Source organism: Tetrahymena thermophila (assembly GCF_000189635.1).
Source record: "Tetrahymena thermophila SB210 genomic scaffold scf_8254807, whole genome shotgun sequence".
NCBI classification, from domain to species: domain Eukaryota; phylum Ciliophora; class Oligohymenophorea; order Hymenostomatida; family Tetrahymenidae; genus Tetrahymena; species Tetrahymena thermophila.
In genome coordinates, this window is record NW_002476563.1 from 100,842 (window position 1) to 120,140 (window position 19,299).

Genomic DNA, 19,299 nt, shown 5'->3' on the forward strand with positions numbered 1-19,299 from the left:
TGCTTATTAATTACAATATTTAAAATAATTTTAAATCTAAAAAATATTTTTGACACTATTATAAATTAAAAACAAACAAAAAATTAAAAACATCCAATAAAATTGACATAATACAATAAAAACAGCTGCTAATATATATATATATATATATATATATAATTGTCTTCTATTAACATAGATAAGGCTCTAAAATTATATTATATACTTTTGGCAATACAAATTTACTTCAAATAAAACTAGTGATTCTTAGATTAATCAAATTTTATTTTTCTTTAATTTCTTTCGATCATTCTATCTGATTGGCCTTATGAAAATGAATTAATATTTATTTCAAATAAAATAATATTCTTACTTCATCAGATTAAAGAGTTTGTTTTTTTTAAGCAGAAGGTTTATAATTAAAAATTGAATATAATTCTTCATCATTCTTTTTATAATTTCTGTACTCTATTGGGCTACTCAATAGCACAAACTAATCATGATTGATATTTTTGATATTGCCTTAAAATAATAAATTTTGAAATTTGTTTATTTTAGCAATAAAATTACTTCTTGTTCTAAAATTATATTTAGTTTAGCAGTTATTTTATTAATTAACTTCTTACTCGCTAGTGTTTTCACTAATTTATGAATCAATTTATGTTTAATTTTTGTTTAGGAATTCAGAAAACTTTATATTTACTTTCGGACTAAATTATTAGCTAAAAATACTATTTTATGTTGGAGATTAGCATTCGTAGTTAAACTAAATCATATATTTTTTTGGAGAATTTTAATTTGTATTTAATAATATGCTGCTCTATTTTAAAATACTCCTTTCTTTCATTCTATTGTTAAGAAGAGCTTTTCTGGTAGAATATGCTAAATTATTAGTATCTTTAAAGCTATTTTCATCATTAGGCTAATTATTAGAAAAGAAAGGAGCATATTTGTCTCTTTTTTTTCTCTAAATATAATCTTAGATTGAAAGTCTAAGAAGCTAAAAATTATTGAATTTTTTAAATGAATTGTCTTCTGTGCAGTAAATTAATAAATAAAGAGAGTTCATATGCTATTTTAAGTATTTTTTAAAGAATTTGATACATGTTAAATTCATTTTCAAACATCTTTATAAAATTTATATAACTTTAGTTTTTTTTAATAAATGGTAATTAAGCCTAATTAAGACATCTAAGTAAATTAAGAAGATTTTTACAAATGCTGCTACTTGCAAAATATAAGCAATAATAGTACCAAGTAATAAAAGAATATCTTATTCTATAACATTGAGTAGGATATATAATATTGTTAGCAAACAGCAAATTTAAGAAAAAAATAAATCTATTTTGTAGTATTTAATATTTTAGTATGGCTTTTTTTAAAAAAAATTAAAATTAGTTTTTCAGATAAAAAAGTAATCTTACTTAATATTTTTATAAGAGCATAAGATAGCTGTAGAGGATAATTAGCATCAAAGATGCTTTACTAAATACATCGGAATCAAAATATATAACTAAAAATACTAAGAGCAGCCTTAGGTTCATTGCTAAAAACTCCCACAAATAAAATTTTTATCTATACCCACAAATTAGGAAACCGTACTTATTAAATAATAAAATAATAAATATATAAATTTTAATATAAGCTACCATAACTTCCTACTTATTCTTCTAAGTTAAAATTAAAAATTTTACTCATTTTTTTAAAAAGATAAAACTTAAAAAATGAATTTTGCTGAATAGTAAGTAAGAAGCTATGGTAGATTATTTAAAGTATATAAATACCTTTTTAATTAATTCAAATTGATGTGAAAACTTATCAAAATGCTAAGATTTACTCCATATTTTATAAATCAATATCCCTGGTACTAAAACTATCCATAAAAATGTCATGGGTATTATCATAGATGTTATCAAAATCACATGATTGGTTGAATAGCACTTTTCTAATAAGTAGTAGTTCATAAACGACTCCTAACCTATCTTTTTGCAAGTAAATATCTAAGCCAAAGACTCAAAGGAGCTTTACTACAAGAAAAAGAATAGGAACACAAAGCAAATGACAGTAGAGTCTTTCTAGAAAAAAATTTGAAGTTATTTGATTATAAAAAATTATTTTAAAATATAAATTTACCTTGAATTCAAAATAAAAAGAGTTCTTTTCTTGTTTAGAGAAATAGCTTATCACTTTAACTACTAAAATGTAGAATAAGTACCCTAAAGGAATAACTATTAAAGGAAATGCTATAAAAAATAGAACTTTGTAATAATATACTGGTAAGATAGTACTAAATTTACTTATAATACAATCAAACAAATTTTAATTGGAACTTACAGGAGAAAATATTGAGATTACTTGTAAGTTAAATATTGGTTTTGGACTAAGACTAGAAATACTAATAAAGATTTAAAGATATCTAATCATCAATCTACTATAAAAACTTTTTTCACCTATTTAACCTGAATTACCTAATCTAATTAGTCCTAGCCTATCAATAATCAATACCTTAGTCATCATACTTAAATTTATTTTAGTTTAGTAAAATAAATAGGTCAAATATAACAATGTAATGAAACATATAAAAATCTATTCAACTATTTATTTATCTTCTGATTAGCAATTAAAACAATTAACTTCTAAACCACTTCTTCCATAAGAATGATTCCAAAACTATCCTAATATATCACAAGTCTAGCATAGAGGTCCGATAAAACTTGTTTTTTATCAATTAAATATATTTAAAACTATAATAATTTTTAGAATAAATTACCCTTTAGAGCAATAATTAGTATCTTCTTATCCATTACAAAAGTTTTACGATTTAGTAGTACAAGGTATTATTCTATCATTGAATTTATCAGATCTCCAAAATCCTTATTTTAATGTAATTTAGCTTCCATAACAAGAAATACAAGATGAGTAATCACAAGGCTTGCATTACATATTACTAGTATTTGAGTTTGGATCTTCAATTGAGTATGTACCATTTTAACATGTATAACAGTTTGCTAATGAACAAGATGTGCAAGCTGATTATATTATTTCTCCTATTTAACAATTTCTAAAGTTGTAATCAATATAAATAGTTAAAGTATCAGTAAACCCTTATGTTAAATTAGAAAACAGGTAGAATCCTTTAAATTACAGTACTGCTCTCCCTATATTACCTAATTACCCTTATTGTTTATAAAATAAATTAAATTCTACTAAAGTTTTTTACAATTGTTTATTTAAATTTAGCAAAATATGCCATAAATCCTTTTTAATTTTATCCATTTTTCCTTAAATTAAAAAAAAAATTTGACTTGTTAAGCAAAAATAAATATTTTTTGAATAAAAAATTAAAAGGTATTTGTTTTTAATAAAATCACAGGTAGATCTGATTGATATATTTAAAAAAACAAAAATAAAAAAAGCAAGAAGGCTACTTAGCATTCAATTTTTGTACCTGGATTAGCAATATTATATATTTATTAAATGTCTACTTAAATAAAACTATTGTTGTTAGTCATATTTTAATATTTTATAAATCAAAAAATATGTTTATTCTAATAATTTTTTTAAAGTGAGATTAAATATTTTAATAAAAAATAACGAACTAAAAATAATTTCTCTACACTTTGCTCAATTTGTATTTTCACCATTTTTTCTTTTAAAGATAATAGTGAGTTTTGTGAGAATCAATGAGAATTTAAGGCATTATTAAAAAATTACCTGATACTTAGTACTAATCTAAAAGATATTCATCGGACTCAAAAGGTTGAATAGTTTCTCCTTATAATTTCAAGTCAATTTACCTTAAATCCGGAATATTGTTTAGCAAATATAGCTCCTAGAGCTCAACATAATACTAAGAAAATTCTTGTAATATTCTATCAGGAATGTTTTTTTAATTTTAAAATTTTACTTAATTTCCTTCTTCGTCTAAGATGTTTATTTTCAAAATATTATTTTACGTTCCACTTTATACATTTTTAAATACATATATTGATCCATTTTGTAAAGACTGATTATTAATTTTAGCACTTTATGGATAAGAACAGAAATTGTTACCATAGAATTAACCATAATTATCTATGCAATTATTTTAATAAGTGGTACCACATGAATCTTTAGCTAACTCGCTACTATTTTTTTTAAGGAATAAGGGTATAAAGGTGAAATATCTAGCTATTCCTCCTATTAATGCTTTGTTTCTCTCAAAAGTGCTATTCTAAATTTAAATATTTGAGTTATTAAGCAAAAAAACTCCTCCATTTTCTCTAGCTGTGTTATTCGTAAAAGTTACATTTTTTAGCACACAATCAGACATATCAATAAAATATAGTGATCCTCCATCTTTATTTAAAATAATTAATATATAATTAATAATTAAAAATAAATATTGCAAATAATTACTTTAAGCTTCATTATCTATAAATTAACTATTTTATATTTTAACAAGAGAAGCATCAAAATAAAAGACACCCCCTCCATATTATGTAGAATAAAGTTTATTTGAAATAAAATAAGATGAATCTATAAGCACTTAGCTTTAGGTAATTACAATCGGTGAAACATTTTATAATTAACTCTCTTCTAGAGTAAAATTTGCTATTACTAGCTAGTTTGAAATAAATGTTATTAATCCAACAAATGAGTTGCTTAATTAACTTTTCATAGATGTACTTAGAAGATCAATAAAGGAACAATTAGTATATATCATATAGCTATCTGGAATTAAGTACTTATTTTACTTTATCTCACTAAATGATATTCCAAAGTAACTATTTTATACTTCCAAGTAATTAATGAAAGAGTATTGAGATTATTATAAAAATTAATGGTCATCAATTATTGCTAGATTTATATTATCATTAAACTTTAAATAGCTAATAATAATATTTTTAGATATTATAGTTTACAATAAGAAAGAGAGCTATTTGCTAATATTATCAAAAATCTCATTTTGATCAATAGTGATTTTATTCACATTCTAAATTAAAAAGAAATTAGTCAAGTCAATTTTGTTATTTACAATCTTATTATTCCTAAATATAAATTCTGAATTATCGTTAAAATCAATAGTATTATTAAAAGTAAGAAATTGTTTAGTATTTATATTATTATCAGCAAAATAACTCTGTTCTATAATTATATATTATGTGTTTTAAATGAGAATTAAGGAATTTTCAATATTTTGATTAGTAATACTGACATCAGTAAAACTAAAATAGTTCAGATTTGAAGCGTTTAAAGATTTATTGTTAAAGAATATTTAACATGAAATAAATTGTAATTAAAATAGTTAAACATTTCCTAATTATTATTGCTGTTATTGACCTTCTTCTTACAAATAAATGTTTAAATTTTATAAATATAATTCTACTAACGTTTTTGAGTTGATTAACTAATTTAAATTAATAATCCCTTCAACATAATTTTATTCATTAGCTCCATTTATTGTAAGGTTAACTTACATTTATGAATTAGAATCCACTATCGGAAAACCTTAGAACTTAAATTTTTCATACATGTTTACAAAAATTTTATGTTTCTTTTAAATACCATCATCTTTCAATATATTTTTCCTCAAATTCTAATATTGTTTAAGTCTTGTATATAACTAAAAATAATCAGCATCGTTAGTATTATATTGGCAATCTCTTTATCCTAAGGTATCTGTCATCATAAAATTGATACCATTATAATTATATGAAAGAACAGTTATTATGTAATCTGATTATACTTATTCAACTTCTAAATAAATATTTTCATAAAATTAGTTTCTATTTAAAAATTATTATACAACACTCAATTATTTCTATCCTAGATCTTTATTTGAATCAATTACTGAAAAAGTCTACCCAAATTAAACAAAAATTTAATTATTTTTAAGAAGAGTAACTTTCCTCTTCATAAAATTAGTCTCTACTAAAAAATTGCTTTGATAGAAATTTATTAATTCAAATGTTATATAATCATATAGAATATAGTAGAAATCAGAGCTTAATAAAATCAATTAGTATTCTGGTTAAAGTATAATTTATTAATATGTCTACCAACGAGATGCTGTTTAAATAAGTTACAGTAAAGTAAATTATTCTTAATCATCGTTTTTATAAATTTGACAATAGTTGAAATTTTGCAAGTTTACTAAAATATAATCTGAATTTACAATCACTTAAAATATAGGATATCCTAAATGAATTTATCTATAGACTTTAACACTATTGCTTTTTACTAGGTATTGAACTAATTAACTATCAAAAGAGTAACTAAAAATTATTTACTCAGTATATATAATCAAATCTATTATAGCTAATTGATGAATTAGTGGAAATGATTTTGTAATCAAACCTGTTGAACTTTCTATAAAAGCAATAGAATGATTGACAAATATAATTATAAATTCAGTTGATTGTAAAATACCGTTGTAAAATTTATATAATGGCTAATCTAATTTCTACTGATATAATTTTAAGAAATCATATTTATTACCATTTTAAATAATTTAATACGAAGTAATTTATTAATTATATCCACAAACAATTATGTCTTATTTTTTAACACTATTAGAGCAATCTATTTAAATTTTTTGAATTAGCTTTAAGTTTTTTTTGTAGATTAAATTTATCTATTTTGTTGTAGCTAAAACCAAAATATCTTCGTTTATTAAATATATCGTATTATTACATCTATCGTTAAATTATAAAATAGGCCCATTTATTGCCTATTAATCCATTAAAGACCACTTTTAAATATTACCCTCAGACCTAGTATAATATAGACTTTTATTTTCTTCATCAAAAGCATAACTTATAATTGAAGATGATCTATGAATAATCTAAAAATAGCTATTTTGTATAGAAAACTCGTATTCCCAAAATCTTACTGTTTAATCATTCGAAAATGAAATAATCTAAAATAATTAATTATAAATTTTCTGTTTTATAAATAAAATATTTTTAAAATAAAATTGTACCTAAAATGAACTCTAATGTACTATAAAAGAATTTATGACATCTCTATGCTAGTCGAAAACTTTAATAACATTCAGTAAAGGAAATTAAAGTAAAACTATTCTAAAATTAGAATCTGAAATAATTAAAATTTAATTATCCTTTTATTTAATAAATAATATAATTAATATCAAAATCAATTAAATTTGAATTAAAATACTTACTAAATCTAAATAGCCATATTAAATTTAAGCTATGTTTTTATATTAAAAAAGTGGTATTTGAGCATTTTAAGAATTATATGGCCATATTTATACTTTATTATCTAATCCCATACTCCCAAATCTTTAATTAATAGGATCTAGAACTATTGATTATACTTAACCCTTATAAAAAATAGAAAGTAAGTAAAGTTTAAAGTAGTGTTAAAACAAAATAAAATACTTAATGAATAGGAAACAGTTTTGTAAAAATGTAACTTTAGGAAGTGATATTGTAATTCCAAACATACCCATCTTAGTCAAAAGTAAGTATACATTAATTAAGCTTGTCATATGCCCCATCTGTTCCTTATAAAACTTAAATTATATTAACTTATTAGTCAAAACTACTCAGTTAAACTAATAATGGAAACCAATCTACCTATTTAATAGTTGATAAAATAAATTACAAATTATTTTTTTAAATTTATTATTTCAACATAATAATATTTTATTTCAGATTTTTTATAATTTTCTTTTTTAAATGCTTATTAATTAAATTAAATACTGTAATAATTTTTTACAATACAATTAAATCATTAGTTAGTTTTATTATTTTTTAGGAAAAATAATACAAAAATGGTGAAAATTATAGTTTTCTTCATTTAAAATGAAAAAAGAAGATTTTAAAGTATTTATAAAATATAAAAAAGTTAAAAAATTTACTCCTAATAAGATTAAAAAATTGTTTGTTTAATCAATTATAATTCTACTGACAACGTAAATCTACATCAAATATTAATAATCTTTAAGCAGATAGAAATTATTAATTGAAATATCATTCTTCCATACATAAATACTCCCACCTGTACAACCTGAAATTATTCTGTTGTTTTCTACATCAACAGCAAAAGTATTTACAATTTGGCAATCAATAGGATCATGCTAAAGTAATTATATGAAATTTAATTTTGGATAACTATGAATAGCAATAGTGTTATCTAAAGAAGAAGTCGCAATAATACTCCATTCATAAATGATGTTTAATTGGTTTATTAATTAAAGATGCTTTTTAAAAAATAAATAATTAAAATAAAATAAAAAATAGGTACATGAAAAAATAAAATTACTTTAAATTATGACACTAAAATCATATTATATGTTTAAAGATCATACTAATAAACTTTATCAGTATAAATAAATATGCTGTTTGTATATTAATCTATAACCCCTCCTTAAGTTTTCTCTACAAATTATATTTGTTTCATTAATTTTTTCTAAGTATAATCAATAAAATAAATCATAAGGCCTGAGCCATATAGAATTTTTTTATAAGAAGTGTTTATCTAAAAAGTAGAAAGTGTAATTTAACTAGTCGCTATCCAATCACAAACCTATTAATAAGCAAAATATTGTAATTGAGTAATTTAAGTAATTTAATTTACTTATTCTAAAGTTGAGTAATCGTAACTAAAAATTTGATTGGTAGAAAGCAAAATAATTAATAATTTTTCCTCCTCATCAATTTAGATAGAGGAAACAGTAGAACTTCCTTAATCAAGTTACTCATTTTTCAAAAAAATTTAAGATTAAACATCAATAAAAACAAGTTAGTTTCCATTAGCGACAACTAAGAGTAATTCTTCATCCAGCAGTAGTAAACACTAGTTTGGTATTATAAATGCAAAATTAATCATTTTTAAATCATTTGTCTATTTGTTAATTAGGATAATTTCGTTTGGAGAAGCCATTAAAATAACTAAATATTTATTTCCAAAGCAAGCACTTTAAGATACTTAATTTTACTTTTACTTGAATGATAAACTTTTTATATTTATGTTTTAAGTATTTTCTATTATTGCAATCTATTTGTAAAAAAAATTATAAAAAAATATATAATTTTTTTAATTTTGAACAAAATTAATATATAAATAAAATTTACTTATAACGTCCCAACTACATTAAAAAGGATCAATGAGTTTGAAAAAGTATCAAAGTATGTTTAATTAGAGTAATAATTTTGTAAATTTAAAGTATTTATTTAAATTTAGTGACTATCCGATCCTTAAGTGAGCATTTGTATCAAATTTTAATACACAATAATTGGTCCATACTGACTTTAAAAAACTTTTACAGTATAATTAGTAATTGGTGAATCGTAGAATAGATTAAATTTTTTATAATTAAAAGCATATAATTTTTAGCTTAAATCTACAACTAAAATAATTGATAAATTATTGTCAAAATAAACTTAGTTAACTTTGAAACTTTCTTCAAAATGTAGAATTTATAAAAAAGTTCCATCTAGATAAGTTGTTATTACTAAATAATTTTAAGGAGTCCAAGCAGGCCAAATATATATTTAATCTCCTTACTATTTTAAAAATTTAATTGATTTTTAGAATTTTGAATAAAAAACTAAACCTTATTAAATTATAATCTACTAAAAGTTGAGAGATTATAATATTAAGTCAGATATTCACCCTTTGGAAAGCTATAGTAACCTAATTTCCCTTAATTCTCAATCATGTAAATTCTAAGTAATTCATCATCAAAATAAAGACCTTCTACTTATTCATTTGGTATATCATATGTATAGAAGCAGCTTGTCTGCCTTTTTATTTGCCCATTTGTTATATCTATAAATACCATTCCACTAGATGTTAACGTTTTTAATATGGAACCTTCAAAAATAGCATTTGGAGTAACACCTAAAAGTAATCTTATTGATCATTAAATTAAAATTAGAAAACTGTTTATAAAAAATGTAATTTTTACTATGAGCCTAAGCATTTGTTAAGTTGTATAACTCTATTTTCATTTACTACCACAGTTATCATTGTTTAATTACCATAAAATACTGTGAAATCATCTCCTACAATTAGCTTAGTGTAATTTATTAACTTTAAATCTTAAGGAGGTAGTGCATTAAGACTATCGTACACATTATAATCGCTATAATCCATCAATTATGTCGCAGGATTTATAAACTAAGAACCAAAATAAATCATTGAATTACTTCCACATACTATCAAAGATCCATCATTTAAAAATCCATAGTCGTTAATTTAATTTGGAGAGAAAAAAAGTAAATTATGTTAATTAAAATTTTAATTCAAAGAGAAAATGGAATATCCACTTATATTATAACTTATGAATGTTAATCCTTAGCTTTATTAGAATTTCAAATTTGTAATATTTCCTAATTAAAATTATAAAATATTTTAGATTTCAAAATTAGTTTAGCTTATCTTGTAAATGCTATTATTAGATGAAAGAACAAATATGTAGTCTTAAGTAAAATCACTTTCGCATTGAATTCCATCAGAATCTAATTTTATTTAAAAAGATTATCCAACCGAGCGAAGGTAGACCTTTTAATTATTTTGCATAAAAATTATATTTACTTTTAAAATAAAAAAAATTAAAAAGCTTAATATTTAATATCAAAACGAAATCTAATTATCTTAAAAGTAGAGATAAATAATTTAAATAAAAAGAGAAAGTTATATTTTACATAGTTATCTTTAGGGTAGTACAAAATATTATTTTTAATGTTGTAACAAACTTAAATTTATTGTTACTAACTATTATCTATAGTTTCAAAGTTATATTTAATAGCTGTACTATTCTATTAATAGAGACTTTATTAATATACATTAAAATTGATATCTATTATGTATATGAAAGTTTCTGATAAAGATAAATCAGAAATGTTGATTTGCTTATCAGTAAAAATAGAATGAATTTGAATTTTGTTATCTTAAAAATATGAAGTTGAATAAAAAAGACTAGCATCTGTAAGATTCCACACTCCAAGCAAGCCTTAACTTCCATAATCTACCATTAGCTATTCATATTTATCCTATTTTTTAAAGAATAATAATTCTCCTCCTAAAACATTCTAATCTCCTATTTATCCTTAACAACTAGTAGAGGAATAACCTAAATCAATATCAAAAGGGCAAATTTCTTAAAATGAAATTTTTATTAAATTTAGACAAGCTAATATTATTAAAAGCTTATCCATTTTTAAAAAATAGTTATTTATTTATTGTCTTTTCTTAAATAGATTTTGAAAAACTAATTTATATTCTATAAATATTAATTATTTAAATTTTCTGTTTATTTATTTCTTATTAACTTATAAAATATGTGTATTTGACTAATAAAAATCTTAATCTTTGATAATATTTATAAAAAGGGAATTTTAATAGAGTGTCCATTATTGGCCTTATGAAAAAATCGTTTTTAAAATAACTATTTATCTTTTTTACAAATTATTAAATATAGCAAGATGCCATACAAAAATTTCTTGGTTTGCATGCCACTTATTATGAAATATATTTTTTATTTAGTTATTAAAAAATCTAATTTTTATATTTTATAATAGAATTATTATTAATAATTTAATTTATTATAATTTCAAAAATAAATAATTTTTTTACATCAAAATTTTTAAATTTAGCTAAACCTTTGTATATTGGGCACAAAATTTTCCCCCTTGAGTGACCAAATTCCTCAAGTTTTATAGTAGTTAATTAGATTTTAATTAAAGTTTAAAATATTTATTGTGTAAAATGATAAAATATTTTAAAATATGATCTAAAATGGCTTCTATAAAATAGTTACAATTGTAAAAATAACTTTTTAATCATTTTATAAAATTCATTTCGAGTTTTTTATATGAGTTTTTTTGGTTTAAAAATAATGAAATTGAGTAAAATAAAGATTTCTTTAACTAAATTTAAAAGAAATTGTTGGTTTAATTTAGTTTGGTAATTGATTATTGATACAAAAGGTTTACATTTATTGTTTGGTGTTTTAAAATAATTTTTTTTTTTTGAAATTCTTTTATATTTTTAGCGCTTTTATAAATTTAAAAGCAAAAAATAAAATAATTTTTAATATAGTACAATAATAATATGCTAACATAAATATAATATAGATGAATAACATTAAATAAGGTTCAATAATTAAACTATATTCTAGAATTTTTTTCAATTTAAATATACTTCAATAAAAATTAGTTATAATAATACTAATCAAATTTTATTTTTATTAAATTTCTTTTGACCGTTCTATCTAATCGGCCTTATGAAAATGAATTAATATTAATTTAAATAAAAGAATAATATTACTTCATCATATTTAAGAGTTTGTTTTTTTAAAAGTAGAAAGTTAATCATTAAAGATTGAATCTAATTCTTAGTCATTCTTTTTATAATCTCTGTACTCTATTTGGTTATTCAACAGCGCAAACTAATCACGATAGATATTTTTGATATTATTATCTTTAAATAATAAATTTTGAAATTTGTTTGTTTTTACTATAAAATTACTTCTTGTTCTAAAATTATACTTAGCTAAGCAGTTATTTTATTAATTCTCTTCTTGCTCACTAACATTTTAACTAATTTATTAGTCAATATCCTTTTGATTTTTGTTTTGTAATTCAGAAAACATTTTATATAGTTTTGGACTTCCTTATTAGCTAAGAGTAAAATTTTATGTTGTAGATTAGATTTCTGTATTATACTAAACCAAAAATTTTTTTGGAGAAGTTTAGTTTATATTTAAAAATAGACCGCTCTATTTTAAAGTACTGTTTTCTTTCATCTTTTTGGAAAGAAGCTTTTTTCTTGTATTATATGCTAAATTATTAGCCTCTTTAAAGCTATTTTGATCATTAGGCTCAGAATTAGAAAAGAAAGGTGCATTTTTATCTCTTTTTTTTCTCTAAATATAATCTTAAATTTAAAGTCGAAGAAGCTAAAAATTATTGAATTTTTTAAATGAATTGTCTTCTGTGCAATAGATTAATAAATAAAGAGAGTTCATATGCTATTTTAAGTATTTTTTAATGAACTTGAAAAAATTTGAATTGCTTTGCAAACATCCTTTTATAATTAATATAACCTTAGTATTTTTTAACTAATGATAAGTAAGAAAAATTGAGGTATCTAAGTAAGCAAAGAAGATTTTTAAAAATGCGGCTGTTTGCAAAATATAAGCAACAATAGTACCAAGGTATATAAGAATATCTTATTCTATAATATTGAGTAGAATATTTATTATTGTGAGCAAACAACAAATTTAAGAAAAAAATAAGTCTATTTTATAGTATTTAACCTTTTAGTATGGCTTTTTAAAAAAAAAAGTTAATTTTTCAGATAAAAAAGAAAACTTACTTAATATTTTTGTAAAAGCAGAAGATAGCAGTAAAGGATAATTAGTATCAAAGATGCTCTAATAAGTACGCTGGAATCAAAATATATTACTAAAAAGACTAAGATCAACTTCAAGTTCATTGCTAAAAACTCCCACAAATAAAATTTTTATCTATATCCACAAATGAGGAAACCATACTTTTTAAAAAAATAAATAAATGATAATATAAGTTACTGTAACTTCTTATTTACTCTGCTGAGTCAAAATTCAAAATTTTACTCTTCTTTTTTAAAAAAAACTTGGCTTTGGGTAGCCCATCAATTAATGATTATTGTTTAATTAAAAGTAAGAAGCTACGGTAGATTATTTAAAGTATATAAATACCTTTCTAATTAATTCAAATTGATGTGAAAATGTATCAAAATGCTTTGATTTACTACATATTTTATAAATCAATATCCCTGGTACTAAAACTATCCATAATAATGTCATTGGCATTATCATAGATATTATCAAAATCACATGATTGGTTGAATAGCACTTTTCTAATAAGTAGTAGCTCATAAACGACTCCTTACCTATCTTTTTGCAAGTAAATATCTAAGCCAAAGACTCAAAGGAACTTTACTATAAGAAAAAGAAAAGGAAGACGAAACAAATCACAGTTGAATCTTTCTAGTAAGATATTTAGAGTTATTTACATATAAAAAATTTATTTTGTAATTAAAATTTACCTTGTATTCATAATAAAAAGAACTCTTATTTTATTTAGAGAAAAAACTTATTACTTTAATAATCACAGTGTAGAATAAGAACCCTAAGGGAATGATTATTAAAGGAAATGCTATAAAAAATAACACTTTATAATAATACACTGGTAAGATAGTACCAAATTTACTTACAATACAATCCAGCAAATTTTAATTTGAACTTACAGGAGAAAATATTGAGATTATTTTAAAGTTAAATATTTGTTTTGGGCAAAGATTGGAAATACTGATAAAGATTTAAAGATATCTAATCATCAATCTACTATAAAAACTTTTTTCACCTATTTAGCCTGAATTGCCTAATCTTATTAGCCCTAGCCTATCAATAATCAAAACCTTAGTCATCATATTTAAATTCATTTTAGTTTAGTAAAGTAAATATGTCAAATATAATAGAGTAATGAAACATATTAAAATCTATTCAGCTATTTATTTTCCTTCTGATTAACATTTATAACAATTAACTTCTAAACCACTTTATCCATAAGAATGATTCCAAAATGATCCTAATATATCACAAGTCTAGCAAAGAGGTCCTATTAAACTTTTATTTTTTATCAATTAAATTTATTTAAAACTAAAGTAATTTTTGAGAAAAAATTACCCTTCAGAGCAATAATTAGTATCTTCTTATCCGTTACAAAAATTTTATTATTTTGTAGTACAAGATAGTATATTATCACTGAATTTATCAGATCTCCAAAATCCTTATTTTAAAGTAATTTAGCTTCCTAAACAAGAAATGCAAGATGAATAATCACAAGGCTTGCATTATATATTATTTGTATTTGAGTTTGGATCTTCAATTGAATATGTACCATTTTAACATGTTTAACAGTTTGCTAATGAACAAGATGTGCAAGCTGATTATATTATTTCTCCTATTTAACAATATCTAAAGTTGTAATCTATATAAATAGTTAAAGTATCAGTAAATCCTTGTGTTAAATTAGAAAACAAGTGAAATCCTTTAAATTACAAAACTGCTCTCCCTATTTTACCTAATTGCCCTTATTTTTTATAAAGTTTATTCAAATCTACCCAGATTTTTTGCAATTGTTTATTTTAATATAACAAATATACCATAAATCCTCAAAAAATTTGATTTGATGATAAATAATGAGGATAAATAAAAAAAACTACATATTTCTTATTCAAGAAATAATTATCCTATAATAGGTATATTAGAATTTATGAGAATCAATGGTATTTATTTATTAAAAAATTACCTGATACTTAGTACTAATTTAAAAGAAATTCATCAAACTCAAAAGATTAAATTGTTGCGCCCTATAACTTCAAGTCAATTTACCTTAAATCTTGGATATTATTTAAAATATATAACTCTTAGAGCTCAACAAAATATTAAGAAAATTCTTATATTATTTTATCTGGGACATTTTCTGAACTCTAAAATTTTACTTAACTTCCTTCTTCATCTAAGATGTTTATTTTCAAAATATTATTTTGCGTTCCACTTTATATATCTTTAAAAGTATATATTGATCCATTTTGTAAAGACTGATTATTAATTTTAACGCTTTAAGGATAAGAACAGAAATTGTTACCATAGAATTAACCTTAATTATTTATGCATTCATTTTAATAAGCAGTACCACACGAATCTTTAACTGAGCTGTTACTATTTTTTTTAAGGAATTAAGGTATAAAGTTCAAGTACCTAGCTACTCCTCCAATAATAGCTTTGTTTCTTTCAAAAGTGCTATTCGATATCTAGATATTTGAGTCATTAAGTAAAAAAACTCCACCATTTTCTCTTGCTGTATTATTCGTAAAGGTTACATTATTTAACTGACCATCACACATGTTAATAAAATATAGTGATCCTCCATCTTTATTTTAATATAATAAATCATTAATAATTGTAAAAATTCTGAATAATTACTTTAAGCTTCATTTTCAAAAAATTAACTATTTTATATTTCAACATAAGAAGACTCAAAATAAAAGACACCTCCTCCGTATTATGTAGAATAAAGTTTATTTGAAGTAAAATATGATTAATCTATTAGCACTTAGCTTTAGGTAATAAAAATTGGTGAAAAGTTTTATAATTAATTATCTTCTAGCTTAAAATTCTTTATTTAAATCTGCTCTGAAATAAGTGTTATTAAACCAGTAGTTGAGTTGCTTAATTAATTTTTCATAGATATAATTTGAAAATCAATAAAGGAAAAATTAGCATATATCATATAGCTATCTGGAATTAAGTATTTATTTGACTCTATTTTACTCAAAGACATTCCAAAGTAACTATTTTTTACTTACAAATTATTAATTAAGGAGTTTTGAGATTATTATAAAAAATAATTGTCATAAATTATTGCTAGATTTATATTATTATTAAAATTTAAATAGGTAAAATTAATATTATTCGATATTACAGTTTACAATAAGATAGAGAGCTATGTGCTAACATTATCAAAAATTTCATTTAAATCCATAGTAATTGAATATGCGTACTAAATTAAAAAGAAATTAGTCGATTTTATTTTATTATTTGCAATCTTATTATTTCTAAATATAAATTCTGAATCTTTATCATAATTAACACTGTTATTAAAAGTAAGAAATTGTTTTGTATTAATATTATTATCAGTAAAGTAGCTCTCTTCTATTATTAAAAGTTCTGTGTTTTCAATATTTAAGGAGGTTTAAATATCTTGATTAATTATACTGACATTATTAAAATGAAATAATTACAGGTTTTAAACATTTAAAGATTGGTTTTAAAAGATTATTTAACATGAAAGAAATTATAATTTTTATAATTAAACATTTCCTAATTATTGCTATTATTATTCTTCTTCTTGAAAATAAACTATTAAATTTTATAACTATATTTCTACTAATGTTTATGAATTGATTAACTAATTTATATTTATACTTCCTTCAACAGATTTTGAATAATTAGCTCCGTTTATTATAAGTTAAATTTGCATATCTACTTTAGAATCCAATACTGGAAATCCTTTAAACTTAAAATTTTAATACATATTTATGAGAATTTTATGTTACTGATAGGATTCGTAGTTTATCAAACTATTTTTCCTCAAATTTTAATATTAGCTTAGTCTTTTATATAATTAAAAATAATCAGCATCATTAGTATTATATTAGCATGACATTTACCCCAAGGTATCTGCCATCATATAATTGATACCATTGTAATTATATGAAAGAACACTTATTATATAATCAAATCCTACTTATTCAACTTTTAAATAAATATTTTCATAAAATTAGTTTCTATTTAGAAATTATTATACAACGCTCAATTATATCGATTCAGGATTTTCATTAGAAGAAATTATTGAAAAAGTCTACCCAAATTACACAAAGATTTGCTAATTTTAAAGAAGAGTAGCTTTCCTTTTCATAAAATTGGTCTCCACTAGAAAATTGCTCTGATAGAAATTTATTAATTCAAATGATTAATAATCATATAGAATATAGTAGAAATCAGAACTCACTAAAATCAATTAGTATTCTGGTTAAAGTATAATTTACTAATATGTCTACCAACGAGATGCTGTTTAAATAAGTTACAGTAAAGTAAATTATTCATAATCATCGTTTTTATAGATTTGGCAATAGTTTACATTTTGCAAGTTTACTAAAATATAATCGGAATTTACAATAATTTAAAATATAGGAAATCCTAAATGAATTTATCTTTAAACTTTTACATTATTATTTTCGACTAGGTATTAAACTAATTAACTATCAAAAGAGTAACTAAAAATTATTTAATCAGTATATATTATCAAATCTATTATAGCTAGCTGATGAATTTTTGGAAATTATTTTGTTATTAAACCTGTTGAACTTTCTACAAAAGCAATAGAGTGGTTGACAAATATAATAATAAATTCAGTTGATTGTAAAATACTATTGAAAAACTTATATAACGGCATATCTAATTACTTCTGGTATAATTTTAAGAAATCATATTTATTACCAATCTAACTAATTTAATACGATGTAATTTAATTATTATATCCGCATACAATTATATCTTATTTGTTAACACTGTGAGAGCATTCTACTTAAATTTTTTGAATTAGCTCTAAATTTTTTTTTTAGATTAAATTAATCTACTTTGTAGTGACTAAAACAAAAATATCTTCGTTTATTAAATATATCGTATTGTTACATCTATCGCTAAATTATAATATAGGCCCATTTTCTGCCTGTTAATCCATTAAAGACCATTTTTAAATATTACCATCAGACCTAGTATAATATAGACTATTATTTTCTTCATCAAAAGCATAACTTATAATAGAAGATGATCTATTAATAATCTAAAAATAACTATTTTGTATAGAAAACTCGTATTCCCAAAACTTTACTGTTTAATCATTCGAAAATGAAATAATCTAAAATAATTGATTATAAATTTTCTGTATTTTGAAATATTTTAAAAATGAAAATGTACCTAAAATGAGTTCTAATTAAGTATAAAAGAATTTATGACATCTTTATGCTAGTCAAAAACTTAAATAACATTCAGTAAAGGAAATGAAAGCAAAACTATTCTAAAATTAGAATCTGAAATAATTAAAATTTAATTATCCTTTTATTTAATAATAATAATATAATTAATTTCTAATTAAATAAAATACTTACTAAATCTAAATATCCATTTTAAATTTAGGCTATGTTTTTATATTAAAAAAGTGGTATTTGAGCATTTTAAGGATTATATGACCATATTTATACTTTATTATCTAAACCCATGCTCCCAAATCTTTAATTAATAGGATCTAGAACTATTGTTTTCACTTAACCCTATTATAAAAAATAGAAAGTAAGTACAGATTAAAATAATATTAAACAAACTTATTACTTGGTGAATAGGAAACTGCTTTCTAAAAATGTAGCTTTTAGAAGTGATATTGAAATTCCAAACATATCCATCTTAGTCAAAAGTAAGTATACATTAATTAAGCCTGTCATATGCTCCATCGTTTCCTTGTAAGACTTAAATTATGTTAACTTATTAATCTATACTACTTAGTTAAACTAACAATGGAAACCCATCTAACTTTTTTAATAGTTGATAATTTAAATTACTTATTATTTTTAAAATTTATTAAATAAACTTAATAATATTTTATTTAAAAATAATATAATTTTCTTTTTAAAAGGATTTATTAAATTGAATACTGTAATACTATATTTAATTCAGTTAATTTATAATTTAATTAGGGG

The 19,299-nt window shown here is 21.5% G+C and overlaps 3 protein-coding genes across 3 annotated transcripts; all 3 read right to left on the reverse strand. All coding sequences in view use genetic code 6, as the record gives it.

Moving 5' to 3' along the window:
• Nucleotides 1-286: 286 nt before the first annotated feature.
• TTHERM_00538710 (hypothetical protein) lies at nucleotides 287-1,333 on the reverse strand (the record flags this gene model as incomplete). Its single annotated transcript, XM_001007896.2, has 3 exons — nucleotides 550-1,333; nucleotides 353-501; nucleotides 287-304 (listed from the first exon to the last, which is right to left on the reverse strand). Exons 1-3 carry the CDS (start codon nucleotides 1,094-1,096, stop codon nucleotides 287-289), a joined length of 714 nt encoding a protein of 237 aa, XP_001007896.2. The 5' UTR covers nucleotides 1,097-1,333.
• Nucleotides 1,334-1,992: 659 nt separating this feature from the next.
• Nucleotides 1,993-11,150, reverse strand: TTHERM_000538712 (transmembrane protein, putative; the record flags this gene model as incomplete). Its single annotated transcript, XM_012795585.1, has 14 exons — nucleotides 1,993-2,692; nucleotides 2,750-3,155; nucleotides 3,694-4,317; nucleotides 5,527-5,718; nucleotides 6,655-6,880; nucleotides 7,145-7,306; nucleotides 7,365-7,562; nucleotides 7,973-8,188; nucleotides 8,251-8,514; nucleotides 8,566-8,985; nucleotides 9,063-9,494; nucleotides 9,545-9,842; nucleotides 9,899-10,494; nucleotides 10,638-11,150. 14 exons carry the CDS (start codon nucleotides 11,148-11,150, stop codon nucleotides 1,993-1,995), a joined length of 5,247 nt encoding a protein of 1,748 aa, XP_012651039.1.
• A 1,115-nt stretch (nucleotides 11,151-12,265) lies between these two features.
• TTHERM_000538715 (transmembrane protein, putative) lies at nucleotides 12,266-18,287 on the reverse strand (the record flags this gene model as incomplete). Its single annotated transcript, XM_012795586.1, has 7 exons — nucleotides 12,266-13,264; nucleotides 13,312-13,488; nucleotides 13,676-13,966; nucleotides 14,026-14,605; nucleotides 14,666-15,071; nucleotides 15,291-15,914; nucleotides 15,968-18,287. 7 exons carry the CDS (start codon nucleotides 18,285-18,287, stop codon nucleotides 12,266-12,268), a joined length of 5,397 nt encoding a protein of 1,798 aa, XP_012651040.1.
• Between the last annotated feature and the right edge of the window lie 1,012 nt (nucleotides 18,288-19,299).